Source organism: Bos mutus, chromosome 4 (genome assembly GCF_027580195.1).
Source record: "Bos mutus isolate GX-2022 chromosome 4, NWIPB_WYAK_1.1, whole genome shotgun sequence".
Taxonomy (NCBI): Eukaryota; Metazoa; Chordata; class Mammalia; order Artiodactyla; family Bovidae; genus Bos; species Bos mutus.
This window is the reverse complement of record NC_091620.1, coordinates 33,542,499-33,561,669: the sequence shown is the minus strand read 5'-3', so window position 1 is coordinate 33,561,669 and position 19,171 is coordinate 33,542,499. Positions and strand designations below refer to the sequence as shown.

The 19,171-nt window shown below is 38.6% G+C and overlaps 1 protein-coding gene across 1 annotated transcript in view; it reads left to right on the top strand.

The window, feature by feature from the left end:
- The window catches only part of CPED1 (cadherin like and PC-esterase domain containing 1), a 326,305-nt gene that overhangs the window by 79,132 nt on the left and 228,002 nt on the right, over positions 1 to 19,171 (top strand). Inside the window, 1 exon segment of the mRNA XM_070369325.1 lies at positions 8,150 to 8,225. Coding sequence (XP_070225426.1) covers positions 8,150 to 8,225 — 76 coding nt within the window.

The following is a 19,171-nucleotide window of genomic DNA, read 5'->3' as shown; positions in this document are numbered from 1 at the left end:
GGTACTAGTAGTACTGCCTGACAATGCAGGAGATATAAGAGACATGGGTTTGATCCCTGGGTCAGGGACATTCCCTGGAGGACAGCATGACAACTCACTCCAGTATTCTTGTCTGGAAACTCCCATAGACAATGGAGCCTGATGGGCTATAGTCCATGGGGTCACAAAGAGTCAGATACAGCTGAAGTGACTTAGGACACATGCATGCCTTCAACTTCAACTCCTGCCAATCAATATCCAATTTTACCCAGTAGGATGCAAGATTTGGCCTAAGAAATAGCCCATCAAGCTCCTCAGTCCATGGAATTTTCCAGGCAAGAGTACTGGAGTGGGTTGCCATTTCCTTCTCCAAAGAAATAAATAGCCTATGGATTTTTGCTTACCCTGGTCACTTGTTTATCCAAGTAGTAAAGATTTTATTTACTAATTCCTTGTTTTGATGTTTTCAAATTTAAGTTGAATTACAACAAAATTTATAGTTTTTAAATTAACTTTTAAAGTTGACATCCAATATTTACTACTGTGTATAAACTTTTATAAGTACTTTAGAAAAACTAACAAAAGGCTTACAATGTGCTAGTCACTGTGCTGGAGAATTTACATCTTTATGGTCCCTTTAACAAACCTATGAGAAAAATGTCCAACCCAATAGATGTTTTTCAGTAGTAAAGAGAACTATAGGAGCTCCCCGATCACTCGGTGTTTCTGCAATTGACAGTGGTGATCACTCCTTCCTCCTTCTGACCCCTCCCTTGGAGGACCACATTCTTTTGCTTTTTCTTGTACATCTTTGCATCTTTGGCTGTCCTTTCTGCGTTCTTCAGAGCCACCTTTCCTCTGTCCATTCTTCAAATGCCTCTGTTCCCCAACACCACCTCTAAAGTTTCAACTATCATTTGTAATCGATGACTCCCAAATCTACATCTGAAGTTCCAAGCAGTTTCCCAGGCTTCAGGATTTCCTGAATAACTACTCTCTGAACAGCTCCACTTCAATATCGCACAAACACCTCAGATTCAATGAAGAGTAAATGGATTCACTGTCGTCTCTGGTAAATTCACTTCTGTGCTGGCATTTAGAAGCTCTGCAAAACTGCCCTGCTTGTCATAAGTGTGGTTAACCACTCTGTCACTTCCTAAGACAGAAATTAGCCTTCACCTTTGAGCCCTTTTTCTCCTATGTCATCTGCATTCTGTCAATCACGAATACTAAGGAATTTAACTTCTAAATAGTTCTCAAATATCATACCTACTTTCCATACTTACTACCTGTATTCTGATCAGTCACCCTGTGTAACCAGGACAATTGCCAAAATCTCTTCACTGATTTTTCCAAAGCAAGAATGTTTTGCCCCTGAAATCCATACTGCTCACAGTTACCAGAGTGAAAAATACAAATTGCTGACTTAAGCTGATTACTCCTGTCATTAAAATCTTGCACAGCTTCCCATTTTAGCTACAGGATAAAGTTGACAACATTTGCTGTGTACATCAGTCAGCCCGCAGCAGGAAGCAAATGCCATACTCAAGAATTTAACTGAAGAAAAACTAATGAAAGAGCTATTTACAGAGCTTTTGGCAGGAAAAGAGAAACAAAAAGATTTAGAGGCACTCAGCGACCAGCTACATTATAAGATTTTACCACCCTTGATCTGAAGAAGGGTATGTAGAAGAAATGATATAGCAGAACCTAGTAAGAGCCAGAGACAAGAAAGAAAGATCAGTGGGAAGGGGCTATATATGTCAAAGAATGTAACCATCACCAAATCATAGCCCTACAGAGGGAAGCCAAAAAGATAAGGAGGTATTCACCCTCTCTCTACTCCTACCTTGCAGTCTCTTCCGCAGCCTCCTACTGGTACCATTCTAAGTGTTTACTGTATTTGTTTGTATCCATTCTTTATATATGAAGAGACCAAAGCACAGAGAGGTTGAGAAAACTGCTTAAATCTTCCTTACTAATAAATGAAGCACCTAGGATTCAAACTCTGGCAGTCTTACTTTAAATTCTGTGTTCTTAACCATATCACTATAGAACCTTTCTAAATAAACATTTAGCCACTGTATTTAAACCCTAGTCTAATCAATATTCTTAAAGAATACATAAATTCTAAATGATCCATGTTAGATAACTGCCACTTTGGAGCATGAATAATCTGAAGTTTTGTGAATCATGACTTGTTTATGTAAACATAAATAATCAAAAAAGAAGTTGCTTCAGATTTTTATGGTATGTGTTAGGATTGTCAGTGACCTTACAATGAAGGTCACTGGTTCATGTTAGAATTACTCACCACTTCAGAGCTTTAGAATTTAAGTGCTTAATGAAAATGATCTTAAGATCTGTTATAGGTGATGAATGACCAGGAGTTTCTCTAGCCAGGAAGAGACTAAAAGGAACTTAAAACTGTATTGGTGGTTCATGTGATGCTAAAAGTGAAGCGAGGTCCACTCTTTGGGATAACACTAAGTCAGTGGGGCTCTGTCACCTCTGGCATGTTGTAGGGTTTTAAGAGCAGAGAGACTCATTTCTAACTCTGAATGTTTGTAGAGCTAGCCGTCCTTGAATCTGGGACACTGTGTTTCGTCCTTGGAGCACTGAGAACTACTGCAAAGTCTCTTATTTTAAAGCTTGTTAGGTCATTTTCAGGTAAATATGATGGAGTGATAATTGCATGTGAGAGACGTGGATGATAATAAGACTTTTTTTCTTTGATTAGCTAGTTCCCTTCTTGCCATTAATTCTCTTCCCTATGGATATGCCAAACAGCTTTCAGAGAAGGTCTGATTTTTGATAAAATAAAAGATGTGAACATCTATGCAGATCTAATGAAGAAAAAGAACAGTTTCCTAAGATACAACGTGACATGTGTTTCACTCTCAATGTTCATGAGAAACCAGAGGCAAAATTTTCCCTGGGTGCTTTTTTACACTTTATGTAAATAGCCCAAATTCAAATGTCTGCTTTCCTTATGAGTTAATGGTATTACTGTGGCTTTAGGTTTTTTTGTTGTTGATAATAAACCTTTTCTGAATGTTTATAATTAATATTCTACTGTTGCTCTTATTAATGAAATATATCTCAAAATAAGAATGATTTTTTTTCTTTTGCTTCTGACAGTATGTAATGGAAACAGTTTAAATAACAGATTACCACAGATTAGGTTTGTAGAAGGTACATTGGGATTGAAATATTTTTAAATGCACATTTCCTTTCTCTCAGTTTGATCTCAGAAATATTCTGTGGCTCAAATGTTATTATATCATTTATTTCATATATATTCAAATCCTTTCAAAGATACAGAAGCTTTTGTGCCAGGAAAAACAGCAGTCTCTATAAAATGCACACGCACACATATACACATGTATACATAAAGCATTCAAACCCAGTACAAGATCAGCATGTATTAGAAGTGCCTCTTTGGTTGGTAATGATGTGTCCTTGTAGGTTCATCAGTTGTAACCTCTCTCTCTGGGGGAGATGTTGATGATGGGGGAGGCTGTGTGTGGGTGGGGGGATGGGCATATGGGAAATCTCTGTACCTTCTCTTCAGTGTTGCCTTGCCCTTAAAATTGCCCAGCCCAAAACAAATTCAATTGAAAATAATTATTGCAGTATTAAGCCAGAGAAGCTCATTGTATACAAGTCAGCTAATCCCAGTGAAAACTTCTCTGATTGTGTCCCACTGGGTAATGAAGCAAATCTTGTATATTTTATGATGTATTAGGTTTAACTAATACAAAGTTAAAATATGTGTAATAAAGTTGATTTACCAAAGCTGTTTAGACCCGTAGCGTCGTGTGTGTTTACTTCTTTGTGTTTATTTAGTTTAACTGCTTAGTTTGATGCTCGGTTCCAGCGTAGAGCGGAGATGATACTTCTAGTGTCACGTGTTGCCTGGGTCATATCATCTGCTTCGACTCTGTTAATTCCAAAGATGTGCTTTGGAGCAAAGAGCAGGGGAAGCATGTCATTGGGTGGGGGATGCAAAAGTGAGAGCAATTGCTTCCTTTGGCTTGGCTCTGGCTTTCTGAAGCAAGTGCTTGGTTGGCCCTCAGTCAGTTCATCATCCGGACACAAGATCTCATGTGAAAAGTCATCCCGTGCTCATTCTCAGTCACTCAGTTGTGTCCAACTCTTTGCCACTGCATAGATTGTAGCCCACCAAGCTCCTCTGTCCATGAGATTCTCCAGGCAAGAATACTAGAGTGGGTTGGCATTTCCTTCTCCAGGGGATCTTCCCGACCCAGGGATCAAACCCAGGTCTCCTACATCTCCTGCATTGGCAGGACCATCTCTCTGATAAGACACAGGAACTATCCTTTGTTTCTGAAATCTGTGTAAGCTGTACTCTGTCTTTGCAGCATCTACACACATTCTTCTAGCCCATTAGTTCTGTTCCTGTAGTTCGTTTTACCAGGGCTCTGCAATTCCTTTCCTTCTGTAGAAGTCGACTTCCCTGGTGGCTCACATGGTAAAGCATCTGACTACAATGCGGGAGACCCAGGTTCGATCCCTGGGTTGGGAAGATCCTCTGGAGAAGGAAATGGCAACCCACTCTAGTACTCTTGCCTGGAAAATCCCATGGACGGAGGAGCCTGGTAGGCTACAGTCCATGGGGTTGCAAAGAGTTGGACACAACTGAGCGACTTCAGTTACTTTCTTTCACTTTGTAGAAATCAGGGTGGTATAATAAGGATGTTGTAAGCATCTGCAACAGTAGCATATTTTCTCTGAGCCCTTCAAGAAGTGGGTGGAGGTTTTAAATAGGACCTGTACACAGCCTTTCCTGCTACTTAGCTAATGCTGCTTCTCTTTCTTGGCCCTTCTGTCATTACAGATTCTATTTAGTCAGTAGCAACTGAGTAATTTTTTTTTTTCCCTTAAATAGAGGAAAATGATTCAAGTATATGGGCTTTTAAACCTTTTCACAATCGAATTTAGAAATGTGTTTTTATGGTAAAAATTACAGCATAAAACCACTAAACCTCTATTGCGGACTCCCCAGATCTTTGCAATGGTCTGTCCCCTCCCTCCAGCCTCTCTTAGGAATTCTGAATTGAAAACTTTAGGGTTTTATGAAGGCCCTTCTTTTCCTACATTTAGACTCTAAAAGTGATCACTTTTGAATTTGAGAAATGTAGACATCCTAAAATCTAAAGTATACTATCCACTTTTCTCAATTCCTATATTCCCAAGAATGGGTTCTGCTGCAGCCTGGGCTTTAGTACAGTATAGATGTGGTACACACATACAGTGGAATATTAGTTGGCCATTAAAAAGATTGAAATAATGCTATTTGCAGCAATATGGATGGTGGACCTGGAGATGATCATACTAAGTGAAGCAGTCAGACAAAGACAAGTATTATATGATATCACTTATATGCAAAAAAAAAAATTTTTTTTTAAATACAAATGAACTCATCTACAAAACAGAAACAAATTCACAGACAGAGATTGAATTATGGTGACCAGAGAGGAAGGATGGGGAGGGGAGGGATAGGCTGGGAGTTTGGGGGACTGACACGTACATGCATGCTAAGTTACTTCAATTGTGTCCAACTCTTTGCATCCCCGTGGACTGTAGCCCTCCAGGCTCCTCTGTCCATGGGATTCTCTTGGCAGGAATACTGGAGTCAGTTGTCGTTTCCGTCTCCAGGGGATCTTCCCAACCCAGGGATTGAACCCACGTCTCTTATGTCTCCTGCATTGGCAGGCAGGATCTTTACCACTAATACTACCTGGGAAACCCCATGTATATACATCTATATTTTAAACAGATAACCAAGGACCTACTGTATAGCACAGGGAACTCTGCTCAGTATTCTGTAATAACCCAAATGGGAAAAAATTTTTAAAAGAATTAAAAATAAAGTAAAATATCATTCATAACACAGAACCTTGCAAATGTAGAGATTCAGTAACTGGATTGAGTCATACTAGTTATTTATCTTTTGCATACACATACTAAGTTGCTTCAGTTGTGTCTGACTCTTTGCGACCCTATGGAATGTAGCCCGGCAAGCTTGCTGTCCATGAGATTCTCCAGGCAAGAATACTGGAGTGTGTGCCATTTCCTCCTCCAGGAAATCTTCCCAACCCAGGGATTGAACCTTCGTCTGATGTCTCCTGCATTAGCAGGAGGGTTCTTTACTACTAGCACCACCTGGAAAGATCCGTCTTTTGCACAGATTAACTTGAATAGTAAAGTTTACATATACATGAGTTAAATACATTATTTTTATGTACACTCAGAGATTAAAATGAGACTTTATTAGAAATGGTTTTATCAGTAGAAATTAATTTTTGTTTTTTATAGAAGAGATTTTCTGCATTAAAAGTTATAGAGGAATAAAAAATATTCAATCCTTGGAAAAAAAAAAAAAAACAGAGCATTAAAAAATTTATGCCTGACCTGAGCTGAAGTTTACAGTTTGCTGAATAAACGGATAGAGTTAACAACATTGCAAGGGTTAGAAAACTTTTAATCGATGAACTGTTTCAAAGCACTTTAAATGAATCATTTTTTTAAAACTATAACTTGTGGTTGAATTGTTGAATTGATCAAAGCTTAGAGCAGAAGTGGTATTTAGAGACCCAAGGCTCTATTTTTCAAATGGAGAAATTGAAAAAGAGAAGTAAGGTGATACGCTCAAGGTTCTGACTCTGTTACCCACCAGAAGTGGGACTAAAACTCATGTTTTTGATTCTTTCTCTTTTCTCCAGCTGCAACTGAATTCTTTCTATCCAGTCAGGTCAGCAGGCCTGAAAGAAACTCTTAATACAGTACACTTTTAGGATGGACTGAATTAATTTGAAAGTAATCAATATTTGGTCAAAAATGAATCTGATTTTCAAGCTAATTTATAGTAAATCTTTCTGTTGGTTTTAATGAAGTGTTACCATATTTGATGTTCTTTGGGGGATTCAGTTGAGAATAGCTAGTTAATCTGTAAATTCCAAAGAGAAGAATTGTTTGTATTTTTTCTTTATAAATTAAAATATGTGTTTGAATTTATGACTACATTTATAAAGCTTCCCAAGAGCAAGTTTCTGTTAAAATAGAGTTCTGTGGTGACTGGATTTTATACTTGAAGCAATAAATACCCTTCAATATGATGTGAAAAGTGGTGCAATGGTAAAGAATCTGCCAGCAGTACAGGAGACATGGGTTCCATCCTGTGGGTCAGGAAGATCCCTTGGAGAAGAAAATGGCAACCAGTTCCAGTATTCTTGCCTGGGAAATCCCAGGGACGAGGAGCCACCAGTTCATGGGGTCGCAAAGAGTAGGACACAACCGAGCACAGACGTAGCATGAAACGAAAAGGTCTTCCTAGGTAGGGCTGCTGCTGCTGCTGTTGTTAAGTCGCTTCAGTCCGGTCCGACTCTGTGCGACCCCATCGACGGCAGCCCACCAGGCTCCCCGTCCCTGGGATTCTCCAGGCAAGAACGCTGGAGTGGGTTGCCATTTCCTTTTCCAATGCATGAAAGTGAAAAGTGAAAGTGAAGTCGCTCAGTCGTGTCTGACTCTGCGACCCCATGGACTGCACCTACCAGGCTCCTCCGTCCATGGGATTTTCCCTGCAAGAGTACTGGAGTGGATCGCCATTGCCTTCTCCCTAGGTAGTGCTAGTGGTAAGCAACCCATCTACTAATGCAGGAGACATAAGAGATGTGGGTTTGATCCCTGGGGTGGGAAGATTCCCCTGTAGGAGGGCATAGCAACCTACTCCAGTATACTTGTCTGGAGAATCCCTTGGAAAGAGGAGCCTGGAGGGCTACAGTCCATGAGGTTGCAAAGAGTCAGACACAACTAAGCAACTTAGCATGAGTGAAAACTATAAATGCTAACAGGTTAAGCATTAGCACTAGATGTCTGTGACTCAATATCATGACATTGAAGTATGTCTGTGTTTTAAAAAATGTTCCCAAATATTTTGAAAATTCCTAAGGGCAATTTTTGTCTTTTATTATCAAATAAACCACTCTATTAATTTGCATTTGAATGTTGACTTTCAGAGTTTTGAAGATAGGGAGTGGATGGTGTAGACAATACTTCCTACCTGTACCCTGTGGGCTGTTTGTGTATTCTTTGGCTTAGTGTTTATGAATGCTTAACTCATCAGAACTTTTTCCTTTCCTTTCAGGTAAACATGTTACCAGAAATACAGCATCAGCTTTGCAGAAAGGAAGGATTATGTCAAATCATTAAAAGATTTCCAGGTAATCTTTCATTTGCTTCCTTATGCATAAATCTGTCAGATATATAGGCTTCCTCAGCAGACACAACTAAGGAGCCCTCAGATCAGCATACTAGGCTCCTGTCTTCATCAATGCCACCTTCACAAATCTTCTAGAATTCACAAGGTTTTGCCAAAGAGAAAGACTTTGATAATAAGGAATAGCACACAACGTTGAAATTCTTTCCCTTAGTTTTGCCTTCTAAATTTCTAGATGAATATTCTTTTTCTTCCTGTGTATTTGTTTTCAAAATAATTGTTGCTTCATTTTAAAAGCAATTATTATAGTACTTCTTAATTATACAAACTTTGAGGTTTTTAAAAAATATATTTCTTTAAGTGATTCCAATCTTAACAAATTTCTTTCTGCTTCCTGGAGGTCTCTCAATTTGTCTCAACAACTTTAGAAATTTGGGACAAAAATTACCATCGCGCCTCCTCGTAGAGTCCCAGAGTGGAAAGAAAACATCAGATTGCATATGAGTCTTCACTGATGTAGCCTACTTGAAAACTCATCAATGAAAGAGTTCCTCAGATTTCTAGTTTAAAACACACTTAATGTTTGTCCCTAGAAAGTATTACACTATATCATTAATATTTAAATCCACATAGTTTTAATTATGTTTTTAAAATTAATTTGTATCTGAGTTGAATCAGAAAACTGGTATCAGCTTTTCCATGGGGTTTCTGCTTCTACAGCAAACGAACCACATTGATATGTCCCACTATAAAGACTACCATCTTCTCTTGTCATTTACCAAAGATTGAAATAGTCATAAATTAGCAATTAACCTTTCAATTTAAGGTACTTGTTTAAAATAAATAATCGATATATAAACTTGGTTATGCAGGAATCATTTTATATGACACTTGTAACTGACTCCATGATCTCTTTGTTTTGTTTATGTAAACTTTAGTGAATATTATTTTATAAAACAATGTTTTTGTGAGACGCAAGTAAACTGATTATTCCCATCAGTACATTATTAATATGTATCTAGAAATCCTTTAATTAAGTCAATTTTTAAAACATTTGTTTACATTTTGAACAGAACCTACGTACTTTTAAAGTATGTTTTTCTTTGTTTCTGTTTGCATTTCAAAATGACTGATAAGCACTGGAGTTAGCAGAAAAGAAGCATATTAATGAAAGCCTGTTTGTAGCCAGATATGAATTACCAGTTTCAAAAAAATTCCCCAAACAACTCTTACCTAAGTTTACATTTTGCTTCTGTAAGATTAAAAAATTTTAGTCTACTTGCTGCTTTAAACATTTCTTATTCTCAAAATCATCTATAAGTTCTAGACATATATAGTCCTTTCCTCACTCTGCCTAGTTTGTAATTTTCTATGTATCTCTGTGACTAACAAGGTAATTTCATGGAATATACAGCCTTTTTAATGGAATTATTTCTCCTGTAATGTTATCTTTCTATAGCTGAAGATAATTTTTTAGATGTGTAGCTTTAAAGGAATAGGTCTACAGCACTGTTTTTTTGGTATAAGCTTTATAAACAATAGCTTATGTTGGAGACAATGGCTATGAATATACAGTATACAATATAACATTAATATTAATAAGATTAAAAAACACATTATTTGTTGTGAATACTGAATATTTAATATTGGATACAGATCAGATAGCATCATGCCTGTACCTAAAAATATTTTTAAAAGTAGGTACTATTAAAAAGATGGTAAAACTAAACATAATGCTATATACTTTAGTCATTTTATTTAAAACTAAAGTGATCTATGCCATTTTGAGACAGACAAAACACAGATTTTGAAACCAAAGATTTTTACCTCTGCCACCTATAAGGTGTGTGAGTTAAATTTGAGTTGTTGTTATTTTTTTTTTAAGCTATAAAGTGAGGATAGTGAGACCCATTTCACAGATTTAATTTAAAAAATTAAGTATACAGGTATGAAAGTGAAAGTTGCTCAGTTGTGACTCCATAGACTATATAGTGCATGGAATTATGTGTATGTAATTTTATTTGACAACTAATACGTATTTATATACATACTATTAATATAGTGACACATCGTGCTCCAAAATGGTAACTGGGTCATCCTAGATGTAAAAAGTCCGACAACAGGACTTTCAATATTTTTTCTCTTCATGTGATGGATTATCACTACAATTTTATGCTTCTGCCGAACCTGTGAAGAGTCAGAATTCACCTTCTTCCAAGTTCACAAGTCTGCCTGCCAGTTTCATGGGAGCTGACAGAAGACAGGAGACTCCTGGGTCAGAGACAAATGACTTTATTATTTATAGCAAGAGAGGCAGACAGATTATCAGCATTTGCAGTGCATCCCAGCTCCCACAGGGCAAGTGAAGAGGTCTAGGTGGTGACACTTGTATACTAAGTGGTTTGCATTTCAAGAGCAGAGCTCCTAGCTTAGAGAGTTTGAATGTTCATAAGGTCCGTGAGTGTGCCTACCCTTTGCCCCAGAAAGACCCATTATTTTTGTTATACTGGGCAAAACCTTCTCTTTGATCTGGAGAGAGACACCATCTGTATCTTTCAAGGCTATCTGCTGCATAAATATCTTTGAAAAGATAGTTCAGAACAGATTCTTAGTGCCTCTGTTTGCAAATGATGCAAAAATGTGAAAAATACATGAAGTATCTCATAACGATTTCAGAAAAGAATACCTGACAGGTTTGAGTTCTGAAGCTTAATCAATGTATAATTTGGAACAAGATTTGAAGCCTGGTTTGCACTTCAGGCTTTTTTTTTTTAATCGATAAAAATAAGACATTGGCAATTATTAATAACTCAGAGATTCCATAATTCCTCTGTGCCTTTTTCCCATACAGACATGCTGTGCCAGGCTTTATCTTGAGCAGTAGGTACCAACACGGATGCTACGAAGGCAGGGATGATCATCCCCATGAATCTGAATGGGACCTTGCAAGTGTGGCAGGACAGAATCTGAGCCAGATGTAGGGGAGAGTTTAAAGACAGCCTGTAAGACTCACACAGTCTCTTCCGTGTCCCAGCTGCATAGAGTGTACCTGCTGTTAGACTTGTGACTCACGTGGAAAGGCACAAATCCATGGAATTTTTACTGGCTAGCCCAAAGGTTCATTTTTATCTTGCCATTTAACGTGTTTGTGTTTGAAGACAAATGCTTCATAATTTTTCATTGGCCCCAGTTTTTTACTAGTGACTTTTGTTGCTGTTTATTGCACGTGTGTGCATGCGTGCTCAGTTGTGTCTGACTCTTTGTGACCCCATGGAGCATACACTTCCAGACTCTTCTGTCCATAGAATTTTCCAGACAAGAATGCTGGAGTGGGCTGCCATTTCCCACTCTAAGGAATCTTCCCAACCCAGGGATCGAACCCATGTCTCCTGCATCTCCTACATTGACAGGTGGATTCTTTACCACTGCACCCCATCTGGGAAATTGCTTTTTATTAAGTTTTATTTTTTTGATAAAAAGATTTCTTTTCTATATTTGAAATATAAGTACAAAACAAAACACCAGGGAAACTGTTTTATTTGAGTTGTCAATTGTTTTTGTTCTCTTTTATGCCATTCAAGAAGCCTTGGTTAGTAGTGTGCCAAAGTTTTGGCTATTGCTCATTTTTTCCAGTTTTATCTCAGTTCTGAGTACTAGCTTTCATGTGAAATTTGAAATGTACCCAAACTTGTACTCAAAGTTTTGAACATTTTAAGATCTCTGGCCTCATCTTTTCAGTAACATGTGAATATATAAAAAGAAAAGGAAAATGATAAACAGAGTTTAACTCTTTTGTTGTATGTCAACAAGCCTGGACTTTTAAAAAATATAGATATTTACTACCGAATATAAAATATATCTTTTAATAACATAATTGAACTTATTTTAAAATATCAATCAGTATTAGTTATTTATCTTACATGGAATTGGTGATTGTTTTAAAAATTTTAGGTCTAAAAATTTCTGTTTATTGTATGATACCAGTGAAATATTTTCAGGGAATCAAGTAGACTAGCTTGAATTTAAATGAAGCAACATGGAAATTATCAATGCTTATGGACTGCAAGGAGATCCAACCAGTCCATTCTGAAAGAGATCAGCCCTGCGATTTCTTTGGAAGGAATGATGCTAAAGCTGAAACTCCAGTACTTTGGCCACCTCATGAGAAGAGTTGACTCATTGGAAAAGACTCTGATGCTGGGAGGGATTGGAGGCAGGAGGAGAAGGGGACAACAGAGGATGAGATGGCTGGATGGCATCACTGACTCGATGGACATGAGTTTGAGTGAACTCCAGGAGTTGGTGATGGACAGGGAGGCCTGGTGTGCTGCGATTCATGGGGTTGCAAAGAGTCAGGCACAACTGAGCAATTGAACTGAACTGAACTGAACACCATTTGAGAATTTTTATTGATTTCATTTTTTCCTTTCCTCTACAGTAATGTTTTCCTTCAAACAAGAATGTGAGTAATGAGGTTCTCAGTATTAAAGAAAATTGGGGACACAGCTCTATGAGGCAATCAGGCAGACTTTGAGAGAACACCAGAGTTAGCTTCTTCTCCATGCTCTAAAATGCTGGACTCCCTCTATGTGTTCTCTGAATGTGCCTTCATGCTTCTGCCTTTCCACTTCTGTCCCACACACGATTATATTCTTTGTGCAAAACATTCTTTCCCCAAGTAAAACCCTTACCTCTTTAGTATGACTGACTTCAGCTAGGTGATAGAATAAAGTAAGCTGATGGAACTAATTCAAACTAAATTATACCCTCACCCCAGTCATAAGCCTCTTACATGTATTTGCATTTTTATAAAAGAAGTTTGCAAACCCAATGAATTTCTAATTGGTAGAATTTCTGGAAGTGCATTCAAATTCCTATTCAGTTTAGCAGCAAGCCGTTCACTCCCAAAGCTTACTGAATCCGTCTACTTTCCTCCATCTCTACCATGACCAGTCTTGTCCAAGTCAACGTGCTCTCATACCCTTCCCATTTCTTTTCTTGCTTCTGAATAATCCAGTTCATTATAAACACTAGCCAGAGTGATCTTTCCCCATTTCTTTCAGAAATAAGACAAATTTATTTGGCCTGCTCACTGCAGTCTGTCTAGGGACTAAACAGCAAGGCCCAGGTAACCAGCTCTTATGCTCTGACTTGAGCCAGGGATAGATTTTATTGAGACCAGAAGTCACACATCCAAGTGTTTATGAGAGCCTAGTACGTGACATAAGAAGTTCATAACAATTCAGAAGCTTTCAAGATCAAATGACCCGCGCGTTTTCAATATTCAGCTTGTCATCAAATTTATAGACTCATTAATGTAAGTCATTTGGACTTTAAGAAGAGAAGAGGAGTTGAAAACATAGGAAGGTGCAAGGCAGTACCATGTGACATTGCCAAGAAATGCCTTGACAGAGTGGCAATGTTGGACACATAACGTTCCCCCGTGTTTCTCAGACCTGTAGAATCCAGTTACCACTGACATCCAGACCCATCCGGCAGCCTGGTCCTTCTGCTCCCATGTTTGTGTCCTCACACTTCTCTAAGCTCCTTCCTCTTAGCATATTTGCATTTCTCTACACACTTGGTAACTCCAGCTTCCATTCACCTCCTGAAATGGTTACTTTCTTTCCTAATCCCTAAGGACAGTGAAGCTGGGTGTTCTACTAAAACCTTAATCTCCAGTGTTGGGAAGAACTGTTGGCATCTCTTTGCTACCCCTCCTTCCTCTCATCTGTTAACATCCTGATCATTCAGCATATTCAATAAGAAAATCATCACGTGGGTTGACTCTTTCTGGAGACTTCAGACCTGCCGTCATTCTTGTCAGTTTTGATGCCCACACCAAGGACCCATTCATCATCACCGTTCTTTGATCTCATCAAATCCATGACCTTCATTTCTTTTCATCTTCAGCCTCCCATTTGGGCAGCCTGGCTGATTAGTAATTTGCATCACAGACAACTATATCCATCTTTGAGACTTTAATTCACCCCTTTATAATCACTGGCTTTCTGGCTTTTTCCCTCCTTCGATATCTCTGAGCCTGGAACCTCAGATGTCACTTTTGTTACTCTTAATTCTGCTACTTTCTCCAAGTCCCTCTGCTGCATTCAGTCATAATTTCTTTCCTACCAAGCCTGGACCACTGAGTTTGCCACTTGGAGTATTTCCTTACAGCTGTATATATTTTTCCTTAAATATATTTTTCCTTAAACATCAACTCTTAAGCCACCAATTCAGAAAAATTTTACAATCTGTCTTCTCTGCTCCCACACAGTAAACACTGAAGAAAACACACAAGTTCTCTGTTCTTTCCATGTCTTCCTCACTTGCTAAAATGGAAAAAAAAATCATACTACTCCTGCAATTGTTAGCTCAGCCACCACCACCAATAGAAGTAGCTGGTGTCCCGGAGGCATTCTATCCAAATTTCCCTCTAGGATACTTGTGAAAACACATTAAAAATTTTTGAATACTAGCCCTAGCACTCATAGGAAAATATCAGAGGAATTTCCATACATTCTAAGGCTGATGGAAGCACATTGTGGTTCTTAATGCTATGTTCAATTCAGCAGAGTAGAGAAGACCTTCTCTTGCATGATCAGGATATATTTTATTTCAAAAGAAAAGCTGGCAGAAAGTGCTGATGGTTTGGGTGTGGTTTCTAACTCCTGTGGTTTTAGCAAGCCATCAGTTGGGCTAAACAAGTTAGATGCTGGGAGCTTACATCTGTCATTCAGCTGCTTGTCTCAGAAGAGTTAAGTGATAAGAAAATGACACATTCCTTCCCAGTTAAGCATTTTGTTTTGCAAATGAAGCAAATATGAAATAAATATATTTTATATTGAAAATCTAAGTTCTTTTTACTCAGGACTGTCTTCTTGAGTAGAAGTCTACCTGATTTGCTGAGACAGGTACATTTTCTTTCCTCTTTGTTTCTATTGTACTTGTGAAAGCTTCCAGAGTAGCCTAGTCACAGTGTCTTAGTTGTATTTGTATATGTTTGTCTCCCTACAAGGACTAAGACACCCTGTTCTCAAGTTCAAGTGTATGGGCATAATTCCTGGTATATAATAGTTCCTCTAATATTTTTAAATAGAAGACTGGAGAGGATACTGATGGAGTGGGTTAGAGTGGTGGAAGGGCTTCCCTGGTGGCTCAGATGGTAAAGAATCTGTCTGCAGTGCAGGAGACCTGGGTTCCATCTCTAGGTTGAAAAGATCCCCTATAGAAGGGAATAGCTACCCACTCTAGTATTCTTGCCTGGAAGATTCCATGGACAGAGGAGCCTGATGGGCTACAGTCCATGGAGTCACAAAGAGTCATACACGACTGAGTAAATAGCTCTTCAGAGTGGTAGAAGGGGACCCTGGTGATTATTAGAGGGCTTTGGTGATGCTTGGATGGATTTATCCCTTTACTCACTGCACAAATTCAGTATTGAGTTGGCTCTATGAGGCAGAGTACCAGCAGGAGAAGTGGAAAATACTGTCTCCTTCTTCCAAGATATAATTACCCATTTTGAGTAATAAGGTATTTGTATCCATGAAAGAACTAGAGGACTGTTATCATATTACACACACAAAGCAGAAAGATACCAATAAATTACATGACTGGTATCCACTTCTGGGTGATTTTCATTGCAGCCCAGAGACTGGTCACCTTATTCCTGTCTAAAAAGAATATGCTTAACACTTTATCACATTGTTGGTTCTCCTCATGCATGCAGGCTGGGGATGGATATAGACTTTTTATGGACAGGCTTGTATTTTTGTACCATTTCAACCCCCAAATCTTTAAATATATGTTCACCATTTCTTTAGAGAGGAGGCTAAGGACAAAGTAGAGAGACAGTGGTAAGAAGGGTCTCTCTTCTCTTATCCAGTAATGTTTTAGGGCTTCTTATAGATCAGCTTTCTGGGCAGTTTTCTTCATCTTAATGGTTCTGCATTCAGGACAGAGGAAATAAATCCAGTACTTCTTGCTGACATTGTGCTTCAGCATTTTTCCTCTGTGGATCCTGTGAAAGAAAGGGAAGATGTCTGAGCTGTAGCCAGAAAACCTAAATCAGAAAGAGAGAGCATTGATCTTGGTTGCATGGGTGTGAGGTGGATTATTTTTGTCTTTAAAAAAGAACCACTTAAAACCTCACACACACACACACACACACACACACACATACACCCCAGAAACCCTATGTAATGTAGGAAGAAATGACTTTGGTTTGATGGAAAAAGGGTAGGGTCCTTCCCTCTTTATCCTCTTCTTTGCCCTTTCTTTTTTTCCTCCTTGTGGCCCCCAGAGGCCACTGCCTGCCACCTGTCTGACCCATAAAAATCCTCTGAAGACTTTGGGCTGGGAACCACGGCTCTCGATAAGGAACTTTAGGATAGAGAGCATGAACAGTGGTCAGTGGGGGTGGATTCTATTTATCAAGCGTGATTCTATTTTCAAGCATGGAAGTTTGTAGAAATGTTCTTCTCTTTCCTGTGTCCTGTTAACATTTTTGGCCACCATGAGAAGGAAAATAGAAATCAAATTTGAAAAATGATCAGACATGCCTTTTTAAATTCCTGTTCCCTTTCCCTTTTTTTATGCTGTTATTGTGCTCGTGAGATACATTTGTTATGAAAAGAATAGAAAATACAGATAAGCGAAAAAGAAAGAAGAAAATTTAAATTTAGTGAAACTACATAATTTTCCCTACCTTCCCTGTTCATGAACAATTTTTACATACTAGACTACTATTCGATTCAAGCATGAATAAATCATGGCGTATTTTTCAGTGGGAAACTGTGAAGACATTAAAAATGATGGCAGATATACATCTATTGGCATAGAAAAATATTCATACCATATTGTTAAGAATAAAAGTAATAAGAGTAACCCTGATATATGTTATATATATCTTACATTATTATATCATTTACCTATGTATGCAAGATCTATGTAAAATATATGTTAATAATATATTTTATTATAAAAATATGTACTTACATATATACACATATATATTAATTCTTTAGTACTCACAATGTCTCTGTGAGGCAGTCATCATTATTATTCCTATTTTACTCGAGTGTAGAGAAGTTAAGTAAAATTTTCAGTGTCACACATCTAACAAATGATATCTGCACATAGTCCGCATGAGTCTGGAGTCTGCTTTCTTAGCCACTTCTCCCTGGTGGCTCAGATGGTAAAGCGTCTGCTTACAATGCAGGATACCCAGGTTCGATCCCTGAGTTGGAAAGATCCCCTGGAGAAGGAAATGGCAACCCACTCCAGTACTCTTGCCTGGAAAATCCCATGGACGGAGGAGCCTGGTAGGCTACAGTCCTTGGGGTCACAAAGAGTCGGACACGACTGAATGACTTCACTTTCACTTTCACTTTCATTTTCTCTCCTCCAAACTCCTCTGGGTGGCATTCAAGGCTCTGAACAACATTTCTCCCTGGTTTCCCATTATCTCCCAGCATAACTCTCTGCCCAAGCTCCCTTTACTGTCCTAACACGAGGCTGTGGCTCTCTCCTTTACCTACTTTGGGGCTTCCCTGATAGCTCAGTTAGTAAATAATCTGCCTGCAATGCAGGAGACCTGGGTTCAGTCCCTGGGTTGGGAAGACCCCCTGGAGAAGGGAAAGGCTACCCACTCCAGTGTTCTGGCCTAGAGAATTCCATGGACTGTATAGTCCATGGGATCACAAAGAGTCGGACATGACTGAGCAACTTTCACTTTCACTTTTCCTGCTTTTACCCTAATGACCTCATCTAATTTTATCATCTCTTTAAAGATTTTTTTCTCCAAACACAGTCACATTCTGAGACATTGAGAGCTAGGGCTTTAACATGAATTTTCAGAGGATACATTTCAGCCTGTAACAGCCAAGGGATAGAAAGAGGAAGGAACTGTGATTGGTAGTTCACCAGATCCATCTGGTGAGAGGAGAACAGATCCCCAAAGGAAGAAAGATGTTGGGCAGACAAAAACAATGAATGTCAATTATTATCAATTTTTGATAAATATTTATTGATTGGTTATGATAAAGCCCATGGGACCAGTGGTAAAGAACCCACCTGCTGGTGCAGGAGACATAAGAGATGCAGATTTGATCCCTGGGTTCGGAAGATCTCCTGGAAAAGAAAATGGAGACTCACTCCAGTATTCTAGACTGGAGAATCTGATGGACAGATTCGCTTTATAATTTTATTTATTTATTTATTTTGGGTCTTTGTTGCTGTGCGGTCTTTGCTCTGGATGTGGTGAGCGAGGGCTACTCTCTAGCTGCAATACATGGACTTCTCGTTATGGTGGCTTCTCTTGTTGCAGGCAACAGGCTCTAGGGCCGCTGGGCTTCAGTGGTTGCAACACATGGGCTCGGTAGTTGCGGTTGCCAGACTCTAGAGCACAGGCTCAATAGTTGTGGTGACTTAGTTGCTCCGCAGCATGTGGGATCCTCCTGGATCAGGGATCAAACCCATGTCTCCTGCATTGACAGGTGGTTTCTTTACCACTGAGCCACCAGGGGAACCTGATTCATTTTAAAGTAAGAGAATATCCATGTTTCCTTCTCTTTCTTACTTTCTGCCTTGAACCCTAGTTCTCAGACCTTTCTCTGCTCTCCAGAGCTAGCTAAAATGAGAAATTAGTTCATTCAGCTATACTTTTCTCTTTCAAGTATACCTTTTTAAAAAAAAAAATTGTATGTACTTCAACCCCTAATAATAATTCTATGGATAAGAATTTTAGACTCCATTGCAGACCAGTCAGAATTTCATGATGTGAATGCAGTGATCACTTCCTGAGTCTGACCTATCCATAAACTTGATCATTCTGCCTGTGAGCCATAAATCTCTAAATGAACTAATCACAGACAGAATCAAATGGAGATTTTGAGAAAGCAATAGCATCGCCTTGCTTCATTTCCTTGAAAATGGGAAAAAAAATATTTG